Source organism: Cotesia glomerata, linkage group LG1 (assembly GCF_020080835.1).
Source record: "Cotesia glomerata isolate CgM1 linkage group LG1, MPM_Cglom_v2.3, whole genome shotgun sequence".
In the NCBI taxonomy this organism is placed as follows: Eukaryota; Metazoa; Arthropoda; class Insecta; order Hymenoptera; family Braconidae; genus Cotesia; species Cotesia glomerata.
The window spans coordinates 5,537,592-5,557,526 of record NC_058158.1 but is presented as its reverse complement, the minus strand read 5'-3'; the positions used below and the strand labels follow the sequence as shown (position 1 = coordinate 5,557,526).

The 19,935-nt window shown below is 29.1% G+C and overlaps 2 protein-coding genes and 1 long non-coding RNA gene across 4 annotated transcripts; 1 reads left to right on the top strand and 2 right to left on the bottom strand.

Annotated features, from left to right (window-relative positions):
* Positions 1 to 70: 70 nt before the first annotated feature.
* LOC123261289 (elongation factor Tu, mitochondrial-like) lies at positions 71 to 3,309 on the bottom strand. The gene is made up of 5 exons (XM_044722866.1): positions 3,179 to 3,309; positions 2,908 to 2,960; positions 2,585 to 2,750; positions 2,061 to 2,368; positions 71 to 1,188 (listed from the first exon to the last, which is right to left on the bottom strand). Exons 1-5 carry the CDS (start codon positions 3,213 to 3,215, stop codon positions 337 to 339), a joined length of 1,416 nt encoding a protein of 471 aa, XP_044578801.1. The 5' UTR covers positions 3,216 to 3,309; the 3' UTR covers positions 71 to 336.
* Positions 2,886 to 19,840, top strand: LOC123261274 (vitellogenin receptor-like). Of its 2 annotated transcripts, none has more exons than XM_044722855.1 (9): positions 2,886 to 2,986; positions 6,385 to 6,477; positions 15,408 to 15,567; positions 16,018 to 16,149; positions 16,400 to 16,684; positions 16,829 to 17,035; positions 18,172 to 18,588; positions 18,665 to 18,919; positions 19,666 to 19,840. In XM_044722855.1, the coding sequence occupies exons 2-9, from the start codon at positions 6,463 to 6,465 to the stop codon at positions 19,683 to 19,685; spliced, it is 1,491 nt and encodes a 496-aa protein (XP_044578790.1). In that variant the 5' UTR covers positions 2,886 to 2,986; positions 6,385 to 6,462; the 3' UTR covers positions 19,686 to 19,840. The 2 variants fall into 2 exon arrangements, with proteins under 2 accessions (XP_044578790.1, XP_044578783.1); XM_044722848.1 differs by lacking the exons at positions 2,886 to 2,986; positions 6,385 to 6,477 and adding exons at positions 7,148 to 7,227; positions 7,303 to 7,398.
* LOC123261302 lies at positions 6,645 to 8,479 on the bottom strand. The gene is made up of 2 exons (XR_006508653.1): positions 8,017 to 8,479; positions 6,645 to 7,333 (listed from the first exon to the last, which is right to left on the bottom strand). It is a non-coding gene; the product is annotated as an uncharacterized LOC123261302 (long non-coding RNA).
* Positions 19,841 to 19,935: the final 95 nt, after the last annotated feature.

Genomic DNA, 19,935 nt, shown 5'->3' with positions numbered 1-19,935 from the left:
CTGGGATGATATTCAGCGTCATCTTGTTCTTTCCATGCACTATATTTTTTTTTTAGAAAAAACTGATATCTCAATTTTTTAATTTATTGATTAACACAAATTAATACAAAGGTTTAATAATAAAATGCAAATTCTTACAATTATATACCAGCCAATCGATATGATTTTTTATATTGAATAAACTTGAGTACCCGGAATGTCAAGTGATCGGGATTATGAAACCAATTGACTGGTAAAAGTGTTTAATAATAGGAATAATGAAACTACTGACGTAAAAATAATCGCAATAATATTTAACCTGTTATTGAATAATACGCATTATGTTGATTAAATTATTTAATTAGCAGCCTCAGCAGTTAATCTTGCACGCTTCTTCTTTCCCACGGTTAACAACAGTCGATCTTTTTCACTCAGCGGTTTGAGGACGTTGGTGACCACTCCGGTACCTAAAGTGATCGTTCCATCACGAAGCGTGAATCTCTGACCTTTTTCGAGTACCATAGGTCTGAACAGCTTCAACACAAGCTTAGAATCTTCTCCAGGCATGACCATGGGTTTGTCTGGAATAGAAACCTGACAAGCGACGTCCCAAGTCTTGCTGAACATCTGGATCTGTATTAAGTTAGGAATAGGCTTCTTTCTGCCACCTTCATCAGCACTGAGAATATATGCCTGAGTCTCCAGATGGTCGTAGGCTTTCATGGTACCGGGTTTGCACATAATCATTCCTCTTCTTATGTCGTCTCTCTTCAATCCTCGAACGAGAGCTCCAAGCTGGTCACCAGCATGAGCTTCAGTCAAGATCTGATGGAACATCTCGATTCCGGTGATGGTGGTTTTAAGAGATTTGCTGTATCCGATAAACTCGGCTTCCATTCCCTTCTTGATGATCCCGCGCTCGAGACGACCAGTTACGACAGTTCCACGACCCGCGATCGAGTAAGCGTTCTCCACGGGCATCATGAATGGCTTGTCCAAGTCCCGAACGGGTGTAGGTACGTGGCCATCAACTGCTTCCAACAGTTTCATGATAGCTTGACTTCCTATTTCGGGATTCTTTCCTTCCAGTGCACACAGAGCGCTGCCTTTTATTACTGGTACCTTGTCTCCGTCGTAACCCATTTCTGTTAATAATTCCCGGATTTCCATCTCTACCAACTCAATCATTTCAGCATCAGCTGCATCAACCTAAAAATTTAAATATTAAATTAAGAACTTAGCAATCTTGAAAATGAATGTCGTGAAATAGAATAAATTAAAAATTAAATCTCTAGATATTGTCTTTAAATAATAATCTATATTATTAAGAGAATAAGAAAAATTTTGTGTCCAGGATAGTCATATGATAAAATCGGTTAATCGGATAAGTATTTAGGCTGTATTCGAAAATACTCTTTCTTTAGATCATAATTAAGAAATAAACTTGTATCTTGTCAACTATTGACATTTTTAAAGATATAATCTCACCCCGACATTACACTCATCGAGACCTTTCATTTGAGTACTCACATCAATTTTTCATATATTTATATATTTCACAAATACCATGTATATAAAATATATAAAAAATGCCATGTAGGTACTTAAATGAAAGATCTAGATAAGTGTAACATCGAAATGAGTTTATATCTTAAAAAATGTCAATAATTACGAAATGACATTGTATCTTGTAAATTATTGACATGTTTAAAGATATAAGCTCATCCCGACGTTACACTCATCGAGACCTTTCATTTCAGTACCCACATGCATTTTGACATATTTTTCATATATATATATATATATATATATATATATATATATATATATATATATATATATATATATATATATGTATATATGAAAAATATATCAAAATGCGTGTGGGTACTCAAATGAAAGCTCTTGATGAGTGTAACATCGGAATGAGCTTATATCTTTAAAAACGTCAATATTTAAGAAAGTACAGTGCAATTTAACAAAATTCATTATTTAATGAAGCAAAATTTTAGTTATTTATAATTCACAAGTCACGGTAGTCATCCATAGTGACTTTAAGGTTGCTAGTATCAATTAATTACCTTATTGATAAAGACAACGATATGCTCGATTCCAATTTGCTTAGCAAGAATTAAATGTTCACGTGTCTGCGGCATAGCACCATCAGTGGCAGCAACGACTAAAATAGCGCCGTCCATCTGCGCTGTTCCTGTGATCATGTTCTTTATATAATCAGCGTGTCCTGGACAATCAGTGTGTCCATAGTGACGATTTGCGGTGGAATATTCAATGTGCGCAACATTTATGGTGATTCCACGAGCCTTTTCTTCTGGTGCATTATCGATTTCACTGTAACCCATAGCATTGGCTAGCTCTTGTTCTGCCAAAACTGTTGAAAAATTTTTTTTATTAATTTAAAATAAATAATTTAGTTTATTTATATGATACAAAGTATGACATCTAATTTTATAAGCTAGAAAATTAATTATAAAATAATAGATGGAAAGAAAATTATTTATAATTTTCATGTTTATAAAATGTCAAATTTTGGATACTTTTAGTATCATAAATTATATTATTAAGTATTTTATAAATTATAAATAACCTTTTGTAATGGCAGCAGTTAATGTTGTTTTGCCATGATCAACATGACCAATAGTTCCCACATTGCAATGAGGTTTATCTCTGTTGAACACTTTTTTTTCGGCATATAGCCTCTGTGATGTTACTTGTGGGAAATATAACTGCGAGCACACCAAACTTCTTCTTTGCTGTTGAAAAAAATATTTTTTTCAATAAGTTGCATTCAAAAGTGAAATAATATAAAAATACGTTCTATATTGCAATGGTACTCGTAATAATAATAATAATGATAGTCATAGTATATAATAAATTGCGTTATGTAGAGACATAGAGTAGTTGACTTACACATTTTGAAAAATGTCGATTGAAGAGGATTTGCTTGATAGTTTTGCGGAGAACTGTAACAAAATAATATTGTTAAAATGTAAGTTACATTAAATAAATAAATTGTTGAAAATGATGAACTGGTAAATCTTAACCTGGGAAACATGGAGTCGGCAAGTAAAAAATAAACTGTGAAATAATAATTGATGATTGGGAAGTTAATGAGTGTCAGAAGGATTAAAAATGATTAAATATTTTTAATTAATTGCTGTAATCAATAATTATTACTTACTAGGGTTCAAAATAACTCTTGCAGATGCCAAAGCCATGATTCTTTTTTAACCACAAAAGGGCAATTCTAAATGGTGTGTGTGAGTTTGTTAAATGAACGAGGGCGCCACTTGTCATTTTGTTATTACGCAAGTGCTTCGCGGTTTTTAAATTATTAATTTACAGTATAAATATTACAAATTAATTATAATGTTTGGAAAAATTTTATGATATTGAAATTGAAAGGCACCTGATAATTTTTTTAATTTTTTCAACGAATAAATTATAGCAAGAAAAATTTATTTAAAAAATCATAATACTAAAGTTAGTCGACGTTTTTAATTTTTCCTCATTTATTAAATTGGATTAAGAAATTTTTTTTTTTAAATTACACTCAAAGTTTTTTGTGTTTCTTACAAATGAGATTAAAAAAATTTTTTTTGTAACAATTTTTTTAATAAAAAGAATTCTAAAAAATTTTAGATTTCAGCTAACTTAAATTTCATTAAAAAACTCCATCTCTAGAAACTCTAAAAAATTATGACTGCATTTTTTTTTTAATAATTTTCTAGAACTAGCTTATTTTTAAACAAAAATCAAAAAATTGTCAAGTGTCTGCTAATTTCAGTGTCATAAAATTTGAATGATGATATTAAAACCAGCAGACACTTGATTTGTTTTTTTTTTTTTTACTTAAAAATTAATCTGTTGGGAAAAAATTATTTATAAAAAATTTCAAGCATTGATTTTTTAACTTTCAAATATGAAATTTATTTCCTTATTTTATTTGTATTAATTTATTTATTAAAAATTTTCAGATGTCAGGTAATTTCAGTATCATATAATTTATTTACTTATTATCAATGAATTTGCAAAAAATTTACTGTTATAATTTGTTACATAGCTTTATCTGAAGTATTTACTTAATTAAGGTTTAAGTGAATCATAATGACGATCAGTTTAAATAAAACGCCAGTGGGATAATAACAAACAAAAAATAAATAATTCAATGCATGGAATAACATAAAAAAGAATTAGATAAAATATTTAACAAACAAACCTGCGTTATTCACACAGTTAATATTTATCGCGATTCTTTATCAATCATTAGAAAAAACAATACAATAGTAAAGCTCGGATTATCACTGAGAAAGTTTTTTTATCGTACCCACGAATCGTTATGAAATTAAAACATCTTACCCTCAACATCTCACAGTTATACATTAGATGAATACTGAATTTTTCTAATTCCGATTTAAAATATTTATGCACATAATTTATATAAAAATTATTAACATTTTAATTAATATTAAACAAATAATCGGTAATTATTAATTTTTCACAAACTAGATTTTGCGTGACCCAGAACAAGTCAACGAAGTTAATGACTCGTATATATATATATATATATATCGCATTGTCTTAGCAAATTATTTTATTGTCTCCTTAATGATCTGAGCGTAGATTTCATTATATTTTTATATCGTTTCATCTATCATGAAATATAATTATTTTTTTTTCTACTAATAAAATTTAATTTACTCAAATTCTTTAGAAAATTTCAATTAAAAAAAAAAAAAAAAAAATTAACGAAAAATTTTTAAACTAAGAAAATAATTTTGAAGAACTTCATCGTGTTGTTTCAGTAAAAAAATTCTTGAACTGATAAATTTTTCTTAATTTAAATAAATTTAACTTGATAAGATAATAAAACTCCTGAAAATAATTTTCTCGGTTAAAGAATTCATATGTGAAGAGATCCCTTGCATAAACATAATAATTTCTTCCTCAATCCATTAATAATCAGCGTAAAAAATGACAACTATCTGAGTAATAAAATAAAATTTTCACAGATTCGCTCAAACAACAAACCAAACTCATTATAACTTCCTGCTGAGAAAGTCTTAACTACAGCCTTTGCCTTGACTCGGCGATAATAATAGCAAACGGTTCATTACAAGACCACAGAGTACACAATCCTCACACCGTACTGTACTTATTAATGTAATAATAATAATGAATTTCAATGAAACTTCACCAAGAGCTTGCATAAAATATCTTTTCGATGTCAATGTCACCGTATTTATTCTTACTTGTTCTTATTACATTCCCCGTTTCCATTGAAATTTCAATTTCTATTCCATATGCGATTTAATTTAATGGTATAGCATTAAATCGAGTATATCTCTGAGTATATATTATCAATTGATTATACGACATTGTCGTTATGTCTTCGGCGTGGTTTAAATTAATGAAGACCAAGATCGAGATCAAGAATCTACGAAGCACCCGGGATTCTTTTATCCGATCTAACTTTAATTTACTATCTCATTACACATTAATTGACATACTTTATATTGATTAACAATAAAAATAATTATTTATCTTTGTCTATTCATACAATCATTATTATTATTATGATTATTATTATTATTGGAAAGAAGATAAAATTGTTATGTCTTATATTATAATATTATTCTTGTGCATCAGCAATAAATGTCTGGCAACTCGCAAGTCATTTGAACTTAAATAACACAATACTTATATGAAAATAACGGACGTCCGTATGTTATACACATATATAAAAGTAAACCAGAAATATATTTATATACAAGTCGACTGTCAATTAGAGTCTTGCGTTCACGATACTTGCAATCGATGCTTTATAGCTTTTGCTGGATGCCAGCGATCACCAAACTTTATTGCTTACTGACAAAAAGAAATTATCAATGATGCTTTTTCTTATTCTATTTTATTTATTTATATTAATAAAACTTCATTATTCATTATTTTTTTTTATTTTAAAATTGTAATCATGAATCTCTAACTATATATAACATTTTTTTTTTACGCATAACTGTCGGCGGTCGCATAAAAATGTACGTGTAATATTCATTTTTATTCACATAGCGAAGAGTAAAACATGTTTAATATTCTTGCTCACTTGCATCCCGCGGTTTTTTTCAAAGCTTTATTATTTTTTATGACGATTCTCTGCGACACTCGTATGAGGTTTTATTTAATATTTTATAATCTAAAATAGATAGATATTTATTGCCTTTTTGTACATTTTACAATCGCAATAGAGGTTACAGATTGGTACATGTAAGATATAAAATATAGTATGTAAGATTGTTATTATAATTAAGTATATTGTTTAATTATTTATTTATAATGTAATTATAATAACAATCTTTTAAAATTTATTTAATTAAAATTTTATTTTAGTTTCAGGGTCAAGTGTATTAACATGAAAATGTAAGAATAAGAAGAATAAAGAGATATAAAAGGAAATAAAAGCAAGTCATGACCTTTTGTAAGGTAAGATGATATCACGTGCGAGTTTCATCAGCTTCAGCATCAAATGTTTATTATTCCAGTTTCTGGATTAAACTTAAATTGTTAGCAAACAAAATAAAAATGTTTGTATTGCATGATATTTTATGGGTTCAAGAGGAATAAAATGAAATGATAGGTCAGGATCTCAAGTCATTAATTAAATTTTATTTTTTTTTTTTTAATGAATTATTGTAATAATATTAATGTAAAAAAAAAGTGGTAAAAGGTTTTAGAACCCGACTGTGATATGCTTCAATAACACTTTTTTATTTTCCTGGGGTAAATTTAATGTTGACAAAAAAACGGGGGTGGTTGGAGCGAAATCCGCTTAGCTTGTATCGGGGATCCTGAGCAATGATTTAAGTCCTTTGAAACAGATCTGAGAGAATGAGTAGTCTAACTAAATACATTTGAAGGTATAGAAATAAATAAAAAAAAAAAAGACAGAAAGGTTGAGAATGAGATTCGAGGGGAGTTGAATCAAAACTACTAACTGGTAGTAAATATCTTCATTCTTCTTGAATACAATGCTCTGCATATAATACACGCATCCACTTCTCTACTCCGTACTTTTATTTGTATCTGAATGGTGGATGTTCTTCGACTCTTCACTTCTCATCTAGTCGATAGTCCTGTCTGTCCTGTCCTATCCGCAACTCCATACCACGGGCTCGTTCTATTCAGTTTCTCTTTAGTCTTCAGTCATCACGCAGGCGTACACCTCGTACTCTTGTATGTTCCCGCGTAATTTTTGCTTGATTTTTTTAATTAATAAATTTTATTTTACATTTATCATATTTTATTTAGTACTGTGGATTTAAAACTGTGCATTATTTATCTGTGAAAACAAAATTATTTAACATGAAGAAATTATTTCTAAACACGTGTCTTTTTTTATTTCTGGTAAGTCATTTTAATATTTGAATTATTTTAATTTTTCTTTTTCTATTTTATTTGATAAAAATTTTGTGAATAATTTTTTTTTTAATTTTAATTAATAAAATTTTCAATGGATTGTAATTTTTAAGTATTATTTTTAATCAATTTTAAAAATTTAAATTAATGAAAAGAAAATATTTTTTATTAAAAAAAAATTTTTCTGACAAATTTAGTATTAAAAATCATCTCAATGAATGATAAATATTAAAAATTTTTAATTTACTTAAAAATCAAAAGATTTAGATTATAAAAAAAAAAGTTTTTTTTTACATTTCAAATTTTAAATAAAAAAAAATTTCAATAATGAATTTGAAACTTTAAAAGAAAATTTTTCAAAATAAAAAATTTTTTTAACTAAAATTTATAGTTTACTTAAAAACTTAATGGATTATAATTCTACAAAAAAAATTTTAAAAAGATACCTCTTATTAAAAATCGAAGGTTTAAAATGATAAAAAATTTTTCTAAAAAATAACTAATAATTTAAAAAAAAATAACGGGTTCATTGACTGGAATTAATGAAGATGTGTCATAACTCTTCAAAATGATACCTTAAAAAAAAGTACTCTAAGTATCGCCTACCACGTAGTAACGAAGAAACGTCGGTATGACTTGAATTAACAACGAGCCAGTCACAATTACACTCTCTATTTGTCTCTTTTGGACGCATACTAATACCCACTAGACATAATAATACATAAAGACGAAACTATTCGGCGCGCGGAATAAAAAAAAGGTTAACTTAAGTGCCGGTTCCGTTGAATATTCTAACTAAAAAAATATAAATACATATTTATGTGTTCAATGCCAGGATGTACCCATATCCCACTGTCTACAACAAAAGCTCAGCTCACCTTTACTCATACAACTCGACTTGACTCAGTATTCTCACCTCACAAATAACTTTTTAATAAATATAAAACTGTCTGTCAAAATAAATATTTATAAAAGCTTAATTTCCATATCCTCTATTCTCGGAAATTTAAACAATAAACAGCCAAGCTCAGTCAAGTACCCGATCAAATAATAGGTGTCGGCATAAATTTAAAAATTCTAATACAGTCAACGCTCTCTGTATTGGACCTCTCTGTATTTTACCACATTCTTCCTCTGTATTTGACGATTTTACACAGCTCTTATGGACAAGGACGATTCAAATACAGAGGATGGTCCTGTACGGGCGAGTCAAATACAGAGAGCGTTGACTGTAATAATTACTGTTAGCGCTAGAAACGCAAATAATCTAATAAATAAATAAGTAAATAACTAAACAGCCAACGGTATTTACAGCGTGGCCGGCATTGATGAGTCGGATTGCACCCGGTTGTAAATCATAACACAAGCTTAATTACACACACGCATCCACGCTGCATATTACGCATTAATATTAATAATACATAATTTAATATTGAGCCAACTTTAAACTCGATACTTATCATCACATTCCGCTCTGCTTCTATTCGAGTCTTTTAAAATAATAATCTGGTCTAGCGGTTAATAATTGCACCAAAGAGAAGTAATAAACTATCAACATAACTTTTACTTTAGCCGATAACCCATTGACAGTTTAAACTTTTATTTTTCTTCTTTCAAGTGATATTAATATGCAAATAAATGAAAATAACAAACAAGACTTTAAACTCTCAACTTAACTACCTATGGGATGTTTGTGTTTTTTTACTCAATTTCTGACTTACGGGGTTCGCACGAATAGAACTCGGGCATAGTAATGGGTACTACTAAGTATGCATGTGGATGTATATTGAAAATATTCACATCCGCAGAGATGTGATTATTAGATCTGCACAGGAAGATACTTATAGATAACGTCAGTGTGCATTATAAGCCAACTTACTCGATGTGCACTATCTTTTATAAATACATATATATGTATATTTATGTGCTAGCACTTGTACTTACTGAAGTTACTCGTCTGCACTAGTATGAGGATTCTGGGTATAAATGTGTTTGTAAACTTAGTTCAATGTTGAATTACTCTTCTTTCTCTTCCTCAATGATAAATAGCTTGATAATATAAGAAAAAGCTTCCGTGGTAGCAAATAGTTTGTATAGAAGCCTTGATATTACTTAAGAATTCTTTAACATGTTCGATCATTTCATTTCTATATCGATTTTCACTCACTATCGATTCCGTTAAGGATACATTATTTTTTTTAATCTTTTTTTTGCGTTATATAACGGCTTCAGGTGTGATGTTCGCGTTTTGATAATTGGCTCGGTTGTTTTTTTTTGTATACAAAAAAAAAATGTATTTTTTTTTGTAAATAATTAAATTTTTTCAATTGAAATTTCCTATATTTTTCATGTACTTTGAATAAAATGTTTCTTTTCAAATTAAAATTTAACGGATAAATTTTTATGAAATCAATAATTAAAAAAAAAATTATCTATTAAAGCAGTAAAAAAATAAAACCACAACCACAACTAAAGTTATTTTATGAAGAAAAAAAAAATAATTTTATTAATGTGTTAATAGAAAACAAACACTGATAACTAAATTATAAATTATAATTGTAAAAATACCATGAGACATAATAAAGACTTGAAATTAGATGACCACCTGTAAGAAAACTCTCGTTTAACGATTGTTAACTTTTTAGCTTAACTTGTATTGATCACCTAACTGTTACGAGAGTAAGATTTACTTTTTGTAAAAATTCCCGCGGGTGATTATTTTTTGTCTCAATGAAAGTTTTTATAAATAAAATAATTCGATGTAAGAGAGCCGTTAAAGTTAAAATGATCGGTATTTTTATCTCGAGTTTTTGCAGGTGTCTAAGGATAATAATAAAAAGATTAAATTGTGGATTATTTTTTGCTTAATTTTTTTATAAAACTAAGTGGGAATGGGTAATTTAGAGTAAGGGTAATTTTCGCATTCTCTGACAAGGTTATACTTGATAGTTTGGTTATTTTGAGCCCGAGAAAAATAGTGGAAGAGCCGAAGGAAAAAAGGGGGGTAAGATAAGAGTCTAAGGAGGAGATGAAGGAATAAAGTAGCGCTGTAGGGAATATAAGTAAAGCAAGGATTATAGAATAATATAAGTTCAGGCTAAGAAAAGTCTATGTATATATATATATATGAGATATAAGAGTGAAGGCGAGGAGGAGAAATAAGTTTAAGTTAAAGGTACAAGGTAATGGAAGAAAAAAAATGCTGGCCAGAACATTGGATTATTTTCCGTATACGTATACGTAGAGCAGTGCTATTACTGAACTACTCTAGTCATCAGAAATATTATGTTATGCCACGGTATTACATGGAGAAATGGCATACGCCCGGAAGATATTACTTGCTCGTTATTCACGCTTATGAAGAATTTCTTAACATGAAACTATTAAATTAGCTTGATAAAATGTCCGTAAGAAAATAATAAAACCCCTGTGTTATTATTTTTAATAATTTACACCGCGATATTTTCCAACTAACCACCCAATTATCGTGTTATAGTTATAGTTATCATTACAGTGTCTTTTATTATTATTCCTATCAATTATCCGGGGTGTTTTTTAATTAAATTTTATTTATTTTGTTTAAAGACCTTTCAAAGTGAATAATCGAATTTTTTATTAATACGATCGATAAAACATTCCCACATGTACTTTATACTAAAAGAGGGGTTGAGAATGACAACAATGCAATGAATTACAATCCCGGTCTCCTGTGTCTGCACTCTGTGTTATGTTTAGCCGCAAACAATGCTTCTGAGATTTGTGGGATCGCTTCCCTCTAATGTAAATAAATCGACGTCGGCTCCATATATCTGTTTCTATATTCGATAGATGTAGACATTCTGGGGTTATCGAGTCGTTTTACAATAAACTATTCGAGTTATCAGTTAATCGGTTATGTAAATTCAAATCAGTCGCCATGCATAGTTGTCACTATTGCTTTTTTTATTGAAGTTAACAAATAAATTTCCCACTAAAATTTAACCCAAAACTCTGACCTTAATCCTTTAGAGCTTTAATGCTATATTGTATAAAAAATTTTCATTTTTTTTTAAATCTTTTAACAGTGAATTGTCTAATCCCAAACATTGAAAGATTTAACGGTGTCCCAGTTTACTTCCCAAAAATAAAAATAAATTAAAGTCCCGCTCGGGATTCGAACTCGCGTCGCTTTACTTGCCGAAGATACAAACTTTTCTGATAGATAATTACGTATAAAAAAAATGCTGGGTCATTAAATTTTATGAAAACGAATGTATAGGATAATAATAATAATAACGATCGGATTTAAAAATGATTTTTTATAAACCGAGTTTAAAAAATGAAAATGGAGTAAAAAATTGTAGTGTTATTTATCTGTTTAAATTACAATGTTCACAAAATGTGTTGGTAGTTACAACAGTATAATTAAAGTTAAGTACAACGCGGTGTTGTAGAAATATACATAGATAGATACGGAACGAGAAGTATTACATTAAAGAGCTTGGCGAGACACGAGCTTGTATTGTTATGTGTATGAAAAAGGCGAGCGAAGGGTGGTGATTAGTTTAAACCCGGCGAGATCAGCTAAAGCTAAAGCTAAAGAAAATTCATAGACTTGAAAAAGAGTATTGCCGAGCCGGGTTTCTTTATTATTTCACAATTTATATGTACAGGTATAGGTACAGGTATATATAATAATATAAGAGTTGTGGAGAGGCGGATGTTACTACCGTCATTCCAGCGGCGTTATTGTTCTCCCAGCGCATAGCAGGCGAACGCTCAACTCGCGTAGATGCATCGGGTGATTATCCAAAGAAAAATATACGCGAACTCTCTGGGCAATCGCGAGTTTTACAATTCCATCTGTATGATCCAAGGACACTCTCTTTACTTGCGCTGTACTGGGAAGCAAAGGGAAGATCTTTGAGAAAACTTGAGAGAGACCCCATACCGGTGTAACAGTAACAGTAACAAGTCGATACTCAAACTCTTTATCTCAAGTAAAGTCTCTTCCTCATTTTATTTATTTTTTATCTCCTTTTATTTTATTTTTTTCGATTTATATGAGAAAATCTAAAAAAGGGCATTCCTCGCTTGTTTACAAGTTCAATGCCACGAATCCATTTAATTCCTTACAAGTCAATGCTAAAATATATGTCTCTGACTCTGGCTTCAACTCTGCGGACTTAACTTGCTACATATCTACCAGGATCTCTTCTGAATCTTAATTCAATTTATCTTATATAAGCCAACTAGGCCTATGTATTTATACTTATTTTATATAAATTCCATCTGATCCTACAGTAATAACGTTATAAATAAAACACGTACTTTTTACACGCTCTTAGTGAGAATAATTTATAATCATCAAGGTGGTCGCGGTCTTCCTTCTTCTGGACATTAGTTACGTTCGATTTTCATATTGATAAAAATACTTAATACGGAACAAAAACTCCCGTAAGAGTAATTGAATTTTTTTGTTTGAATTATTTGTAAAAAGTTTAAGTGAAGCTAAGTGATTGGAAAAATTTTATTTTTTTCGACTTACAGAGAATGATAATATCATCACGTTATTAGAAAAAAAAAAATTTAATGTAATAATTTGATAAAAGACAATAACTTCCCGATTTTGGAAAATTTTCAATTTTCTTAACACAAAGTTAAAAATTTTTTAATAATAAATAAACTAAAAACAAATTGAAGTAATAAATAAAATTAAGAATTAGACTTTATTTTGACTTTATTTTGACTTAAATTTCTTTTAAGAAAATACTTTTTCATCCACAAGAAAACATTGAGCTAAAATTGAGGAATAAATTAAAATTACAAGAAAAAAATAATACTTTCAACTAGTGCCCCTAAATAATTAAATTTTATTATCAAAAAAGAAGAAAGAACCGATAAATAAGTTGGCATTAAATATACAAATTAACATCAGCGTTACAAACTGATGGGTTTTAAAATGGCTAACGATAAATCAGGAAGTTAAACATCAGCTAACAAGTATACAGCAAAGATACTTAAATGTGTATACCATCTATATATAATATAACAACCTGTGGTGTAGAAATATCCATATAGATATAGGATGGATTTGCCAAGAGGGAGGAAGAAGTTTATGCAAATGAATAAGACAGTGCACGATCTTGTAAAATCATGGAAATCTTATGGATAGGAATCCTCAGTACCCGGAGGTTTATTTTATTTTGTATTTCTTTTAATATACTCATCCTAATACTGGTGTTTTTTAAACAGAAACAGAATACTATTATATAGAAAATAGAAACTCTTCCTGTTCCTTAACTTCTTCTTCTTCTTTCTTGGGAGCATAGAAGTGATCTTCATGTCTCCCGACTCTTATCCACGCTAGTTTAACTCGAGTTTTCTCTGTACTGTGTACATATTATATCAAGACCATACTGATACTTAATTCTTCTTCAGCCCTACCATATCTATTCGATATACATACGTGCATCTGAATACCTGTACTGTAAATCCTATGTACTTCTATCTATACTATCCTCTATTCTCTATCCTCTGTTCTGACTGACGCATGATAACGGTGCACGCACGATATGTTGCGCAACATCCCACATTACACACGGTATAAATAATAAATATAATAACAATTGTATATATTACAATGTATTCCAATTGCAAGTTATTGGCGCCTAAGTGAATCTTTATTTTACATTTTTTTATTAAATAGTTTCGCTGAAATTTAATTTAAACTTTTTTTTTTTATTGTAAAAATATTTTAAATTTATTTCTTTGATAATTTTAAAGTTAAAAACGAATTAAAAATTTTTTTAGCTAAAAAAAAAATATTTCAGACTTCAGTAAAATTTTCAGTTAATTTATTTATTTATTGGATTTGTATGCCAAGGCTTATAGCCGGATGGCAAAATGTACAATGTCTAGTATAATTAATTAATTATAACAAAAAGTGTAAATAAGTAATAAAACAAAAATAGTATAACAAGATGCGATACAATAACTTTTATGAGTGACATAGCAGTAATTAAAATAAGCCAAACTGGAAATATTTAATAGATTTACAAACTGTTAGATACTTCAAGATTGAAAAAAAAACTCAAACACTTTATTTTTGAAACTCTCAAGAGAATGGGAATTGAATTTAAATTAAAAAAAAAAAAAAATTGTAATTTCATTTTAAAGTACAGTTTCCATTAGCTGGAATTAAAATTCATTATTTCGACTGAAGATGATTCATTCATCATATGCGTGTACCTCTGCACACATATGACGGGTCTATGTATGTAAAATTGAACATCAGAGGGTTCGTCACACTCTTTGATGAGAAATCTAGTGTGGAGCATTAAGGAACAGACATGACATTGTTTGTAAATGCTGGGAAACCGGGAAGTGATTAACTTTAACAGAGCGTACGAGCGCGAATATATACAACAAGGGCCGAGGACAAGCTAAAATATATCATGAGTCTAAAGAATGCAATGCTAAAGTACATTACATCAAGTGCAAGTACTGGCAATCACCTTGCTTGGCATGAGAATGCACTTTCAGACGCGTAATCAAGTGGCGGAAATGTCGAACACGTGTTACTAGACATACATACAAAAAACAACATTTATTCATCTTAATAACATTATCAATTATCATTATTATTATTACTTTAAATTAATAAAATTTTAATTACTACCAATACGACTAAATTTGTAATTTAAAAATCACAAATTGCAATTATTATTATTTCATTGTTATTATTATTATATCTGATCCATAAAATTAACATCAGCAAGCTCATTGCACTCAAGGCAAATGGTTCATCACTCTAGAGCCTCCGTTAATAATTCACGGATGCTTTCACAATTTTATTTATGTATCATAATTATTTAAAAACACCCATTAGGTTTTAATGTATCATCACTGAGAATTGTTTCATCTTTAATTGATTTGATTAAGCAATTAAACCAATTAAAATTGTTTGCATAATTATAATTATTAATTAATAATTCATAAAATATTATTTTTAACAGGACTTGGCAGTAACAACGCCAGCAATAGGAATACTAAAATTAAACGACGAGTGCTCTCGAGATAAAAATTGTGAGAACATCGAGAACAGCCGCTGTCATTTAGGGTACTGTCGCTGTCAACCCTTCTACGCGGCTTACAATGAAACCCGCTGTGTTGAGTGTAAGTATAAAGATGTAACATAATACAATACATAATACCAGATATATACGTTACTATGTTACAATAACACTTGAAGAAATATTCCGGTATCAGATGTCAGACACATATTTTTTTTGAATCATCTAGTAATGAGATTGACTATTGTAAATAAGTAGATTTATTATTATTGGTATTCATTTCAATAATAATAATAATTAAAATTAAAGAAGAAACCTGTCAAAATTCAATACGTCTTAATTGTATGCTTTTAAACGGCGATCGGTAATTGGATCGGCTAGTGTAAGTCGATTAGGGTCAAAATACAGTTTAAGAATAAAATGTTACCTCGGATTTTTTTTTTTTTTTTTTTTTTTTTTAATTGAAGAATGTACTAAAATAATTGTTTTTAATGTAAGTTGTATTGGTTAACGATAAGTGATTAATTGAAGATATTTATTTATATTTTTTTAGCGACGATGCTGGGCAATGATTGCTACGTTTCGGAGCAGTGTTCAATGAAAGTAGCGAACAGTACTTGTTTAGATGGAGTTTGCCAATGCGATGATGGATATTTACAATTTAGACGGCATACTTGTTTAACACGTAAGTGGTAATTATTAATTGATGATTACTGCTAGTTTTTAATAATAATTACAGAGTATTAATCAATGCGATGGATTACATTGTAGATTAAAATTTTAAAGCTGAATCCATTAAATATGTAACGGCATTAAATTATATATTATTTTGTTGTATAATTACTAAATAATTAGCAGTAATTAAATCAGAATATTTTCTATTGAGTTAAATAAACTAGCGGATAGAGTAATGTTATTTTCATTTAAATTTTTAGCTGCAAAACCAGGGCAAGTATGCTACAGTCATGAGCACTGTCGTCTTTGGGACAGTGACACGCATTGCGATTTTCTGATTCCCGACTTATTTGGCCGCTGTCAATGCACAGCACCAATGAAACGTGACGGGGAAATTTGCCGCCCTAACAACCTCGTTATCCCACCAGTTATTTCATCGAATAATCCCACCAGTAACTCAAACAATTTCTTCGACGAGACAACGCAAATAGACCCAGACAGTACTTTTAGTCCGGGAAATCAACCAGAAAATAATAACGATACCGGTAAGTACTTTTTTAAGACAACAAACTAAACTACTTTTATTGTTTTTACTTTAATAACTCTTTTGTTATTATTACATTCATAAAATCAATGTTATAAAGACAAATACAACAGTTAAAAATTAATTATTATTTAAAACTCACCAGGAGTACAAATTTCATGGTTGAAAAACGCGACACGTTTATTATCAACATCGATGACAACGAGATTGCCAACAAATTTAGTGACACATCCGATGTATCGTACACCGCGTCCTCATCACGAAGATACTAATGAATTGCCAGAAGACAACGACGCTGTGATAATTGACGCTGATACGATAACTGAATTAATTCAAACAACAACACCCTCAGGTAAAAAATAAATAATTCAATTACTATTATTGCACGATTCAGGATGCTAAGCATCAGAGAGTGCTTTACGATCGAAAAAATGTGTTTTTCCTCGATTTCGCAACTATTTAATTAATTACACGATTGGTAATCCACGTAGTCTAATTAATTTGCGCATCATTCGATAAATAATTTAATGGAGATTAATTCTGTCACTGCTAAAAATTAATTTAAGATAATAGAACCAGAAAAAAATATCAAAATAGTTCAAAGAAAATTCCTGTCAATCAACACAATTTTCCATTTGAAACACGATAACTCGTGTAAAATTTACGAATTTAATCAGTTTTTTTTTTTTTTTTTATTAACTTGGCATCCACTTTGCGGATATTATCATTGAAGATGGTTATCTTATTTAGTGTTGTTTAATTGTTATTAATGAAAAACTAAAAAAATTTGGAAAATCCAAAAGTACACGCCTCATAATCTCATTTTTCACAATAAAATTGATTAAAATAAAATATAAAAAGCAAAATAATACGTCCAGAAAATATTATATTTAATGTTATTATTTACTATGTTAAACAAAAAAATTGTTATTGAAATATATTTTATGTGCCTGAAAAATTATTTAACTTGATATAGGTGTACTCATATTAACCTGTAAGTGCGATATAAATAACAAAAAATCAATTTCAGTTTCGAGAAAATTGTTTTTTTTTTTGAAATGTCGAGAGTAGAGCACAACCTCAACGCTTCGCTTATGAGGCGTGCAATTAATGAAAAAAATACACTCAGTGCACATGATCAATTTAAAACACTACACGATATTTAAAATGAAAAAATAAATAAAATAAAAAAAAAATAAAAAATCAATAAAAAATAGTAAATTGCAAAAGTAATATTTAAATAAAATAAAAAAAAAATATTTTTCAGAACATTAATTATTTTTTTTTATTTATCGAACGAATGAGCATTATAAGTCGTGCACTTTTGGATTTGCCAACTTTTTTCTTAAAAATTTGATTAAAAAATTTTACCATTTAAAATTAGTACTAGAGTTGTAAAATTTAATTGATTAAATTGAATTAAATAACAATTGATAGTAATAGCACTTGTTTGATTTTTTGTTTTGTTTTTTTTTTGTTGGACATCAGTACCAACAAAAGCGGACCGTCATGAAACGACGACATTAACAGCAGTAAGTCTTGGACTTAGATGTACAAACGATCTGGAGTGTCGGATGGCAGACACACACTCGCGGTGCATAGACGGCGTATGTGACTGTGCGATTCGTGGAAACGGAAGCTTACCATGCGGCGCAACAAGAACAGGATGTCCAGTTGGTACATTTCAGTGCCGTGGGTCTGGTACTTGCATCAGTTGGTTCTTTGTCTGCGATGGTAGGCCCGATTGTGGTGACGGTTCTGACGAGGAATGCGCCAGTGATCAATGTCCAAATCAAGCGTTCGCTTGTAAGAAGAGCAAAGTATGTATTTCAAAGGCTGGACAGTGCGATGGCAGGATCGATTGTCCTAATGGAGAAGACGAGGAGGGCTGCAAAAATCGACGACGTTAGTCTTTATTTTTACTTTTATTTTTTATTTCATTTTTATTTTATTAATTACTTTTTATTTGTATTTTTTTTAGGATGCCCGGAAGGAAGCTTTCGTTGCAATAATGGACAATGTCTTCCTGCGTATGAATTTTGCAATGCAGTAGTGTCATGTCGAGACGGGAGTGACGAGCCACGTGGTGCCTGTCGCACTCGTTACCGTGGACGTCTTTCAGCAAGAAACTGTCCTTTTAGATGTGCTAATGGCCAGTGTAGGTCTGATGCCATTACTTGTAGTGGACGTGACGGATGCGGTGATAATTCCGATGAAATTAATTGCTCTGTTTGCAGTAAGTATTTTTATGGCTATTTTAATACTTATGTTTTATTTACACTTAAATTATTTGCAGTTAAATCGATATAAATATGGTATTGATCGGGAACAATAAATATTTTACTGAATCGAATTAAAATTTTTTTAATTACAAGGAAAATTTAATTAAGTTAAGTTACTTTATAAGGCAATTAAGAAATTTTTATTTAAACAATAATTAAAGTTACAATTTATTTAGTCAAATAATATAACATTATTTGTGCTTTTTTTTTTTGATAAAAAAATTTCCTCTGTCTCATTTTTTTCCAATAAATAAAAATAATAATTTATAATTAGAAAAATAAATTTATTTTTATAATTTTTGAATATAAAAAATTCATAATAATATTTTGTCCAATCAATTATTCTTGACGCTTGATTAGTAAAAAATTACAAAGTAAATAAAATCAGAATTTTAATCGTTATACTATCGGTTTATAGGCCGTAAAAGTAATTACTTTTCATAGTTTGATTTATAATTAAACTGAAGCCTTGTTATCTTCCAACAAAGAAACCAGTGAGTCGCAATAAACCTTTCAAACTAGAGATCTAAAAATAAAATTAATATTTAATGTAAAAAAATTTTTTCCATAGAAAAGTAATAAATGATAATATTCTTGTAAAACATCTGATAATATACCAGATATATTTATCAATTCAATTCATGTTGAAATTTATTCATTACAATGACTATAATTCATATTTTTTTTTTTTTTTTTTCAGGATGTCCAGCAGTCGCATAAACTCATAAATAAATAGATTATTTATTTTTTCATTATCACGACATATTGCAAGAAAACAACATTTTTTTTTTTTTTTCATAAAAATAAATAATAATTTGGTAAATAAGTATATGTGCGATTGGCACGTATGACCAAAGAATACGCGATTCACTAAGTAGACAAAGAACTTAATAATAAAGATCCAATTAACATAATTGTATTATTAAACAATAATAAATATAAATTAATTTTATGTATTTTTTATCACACT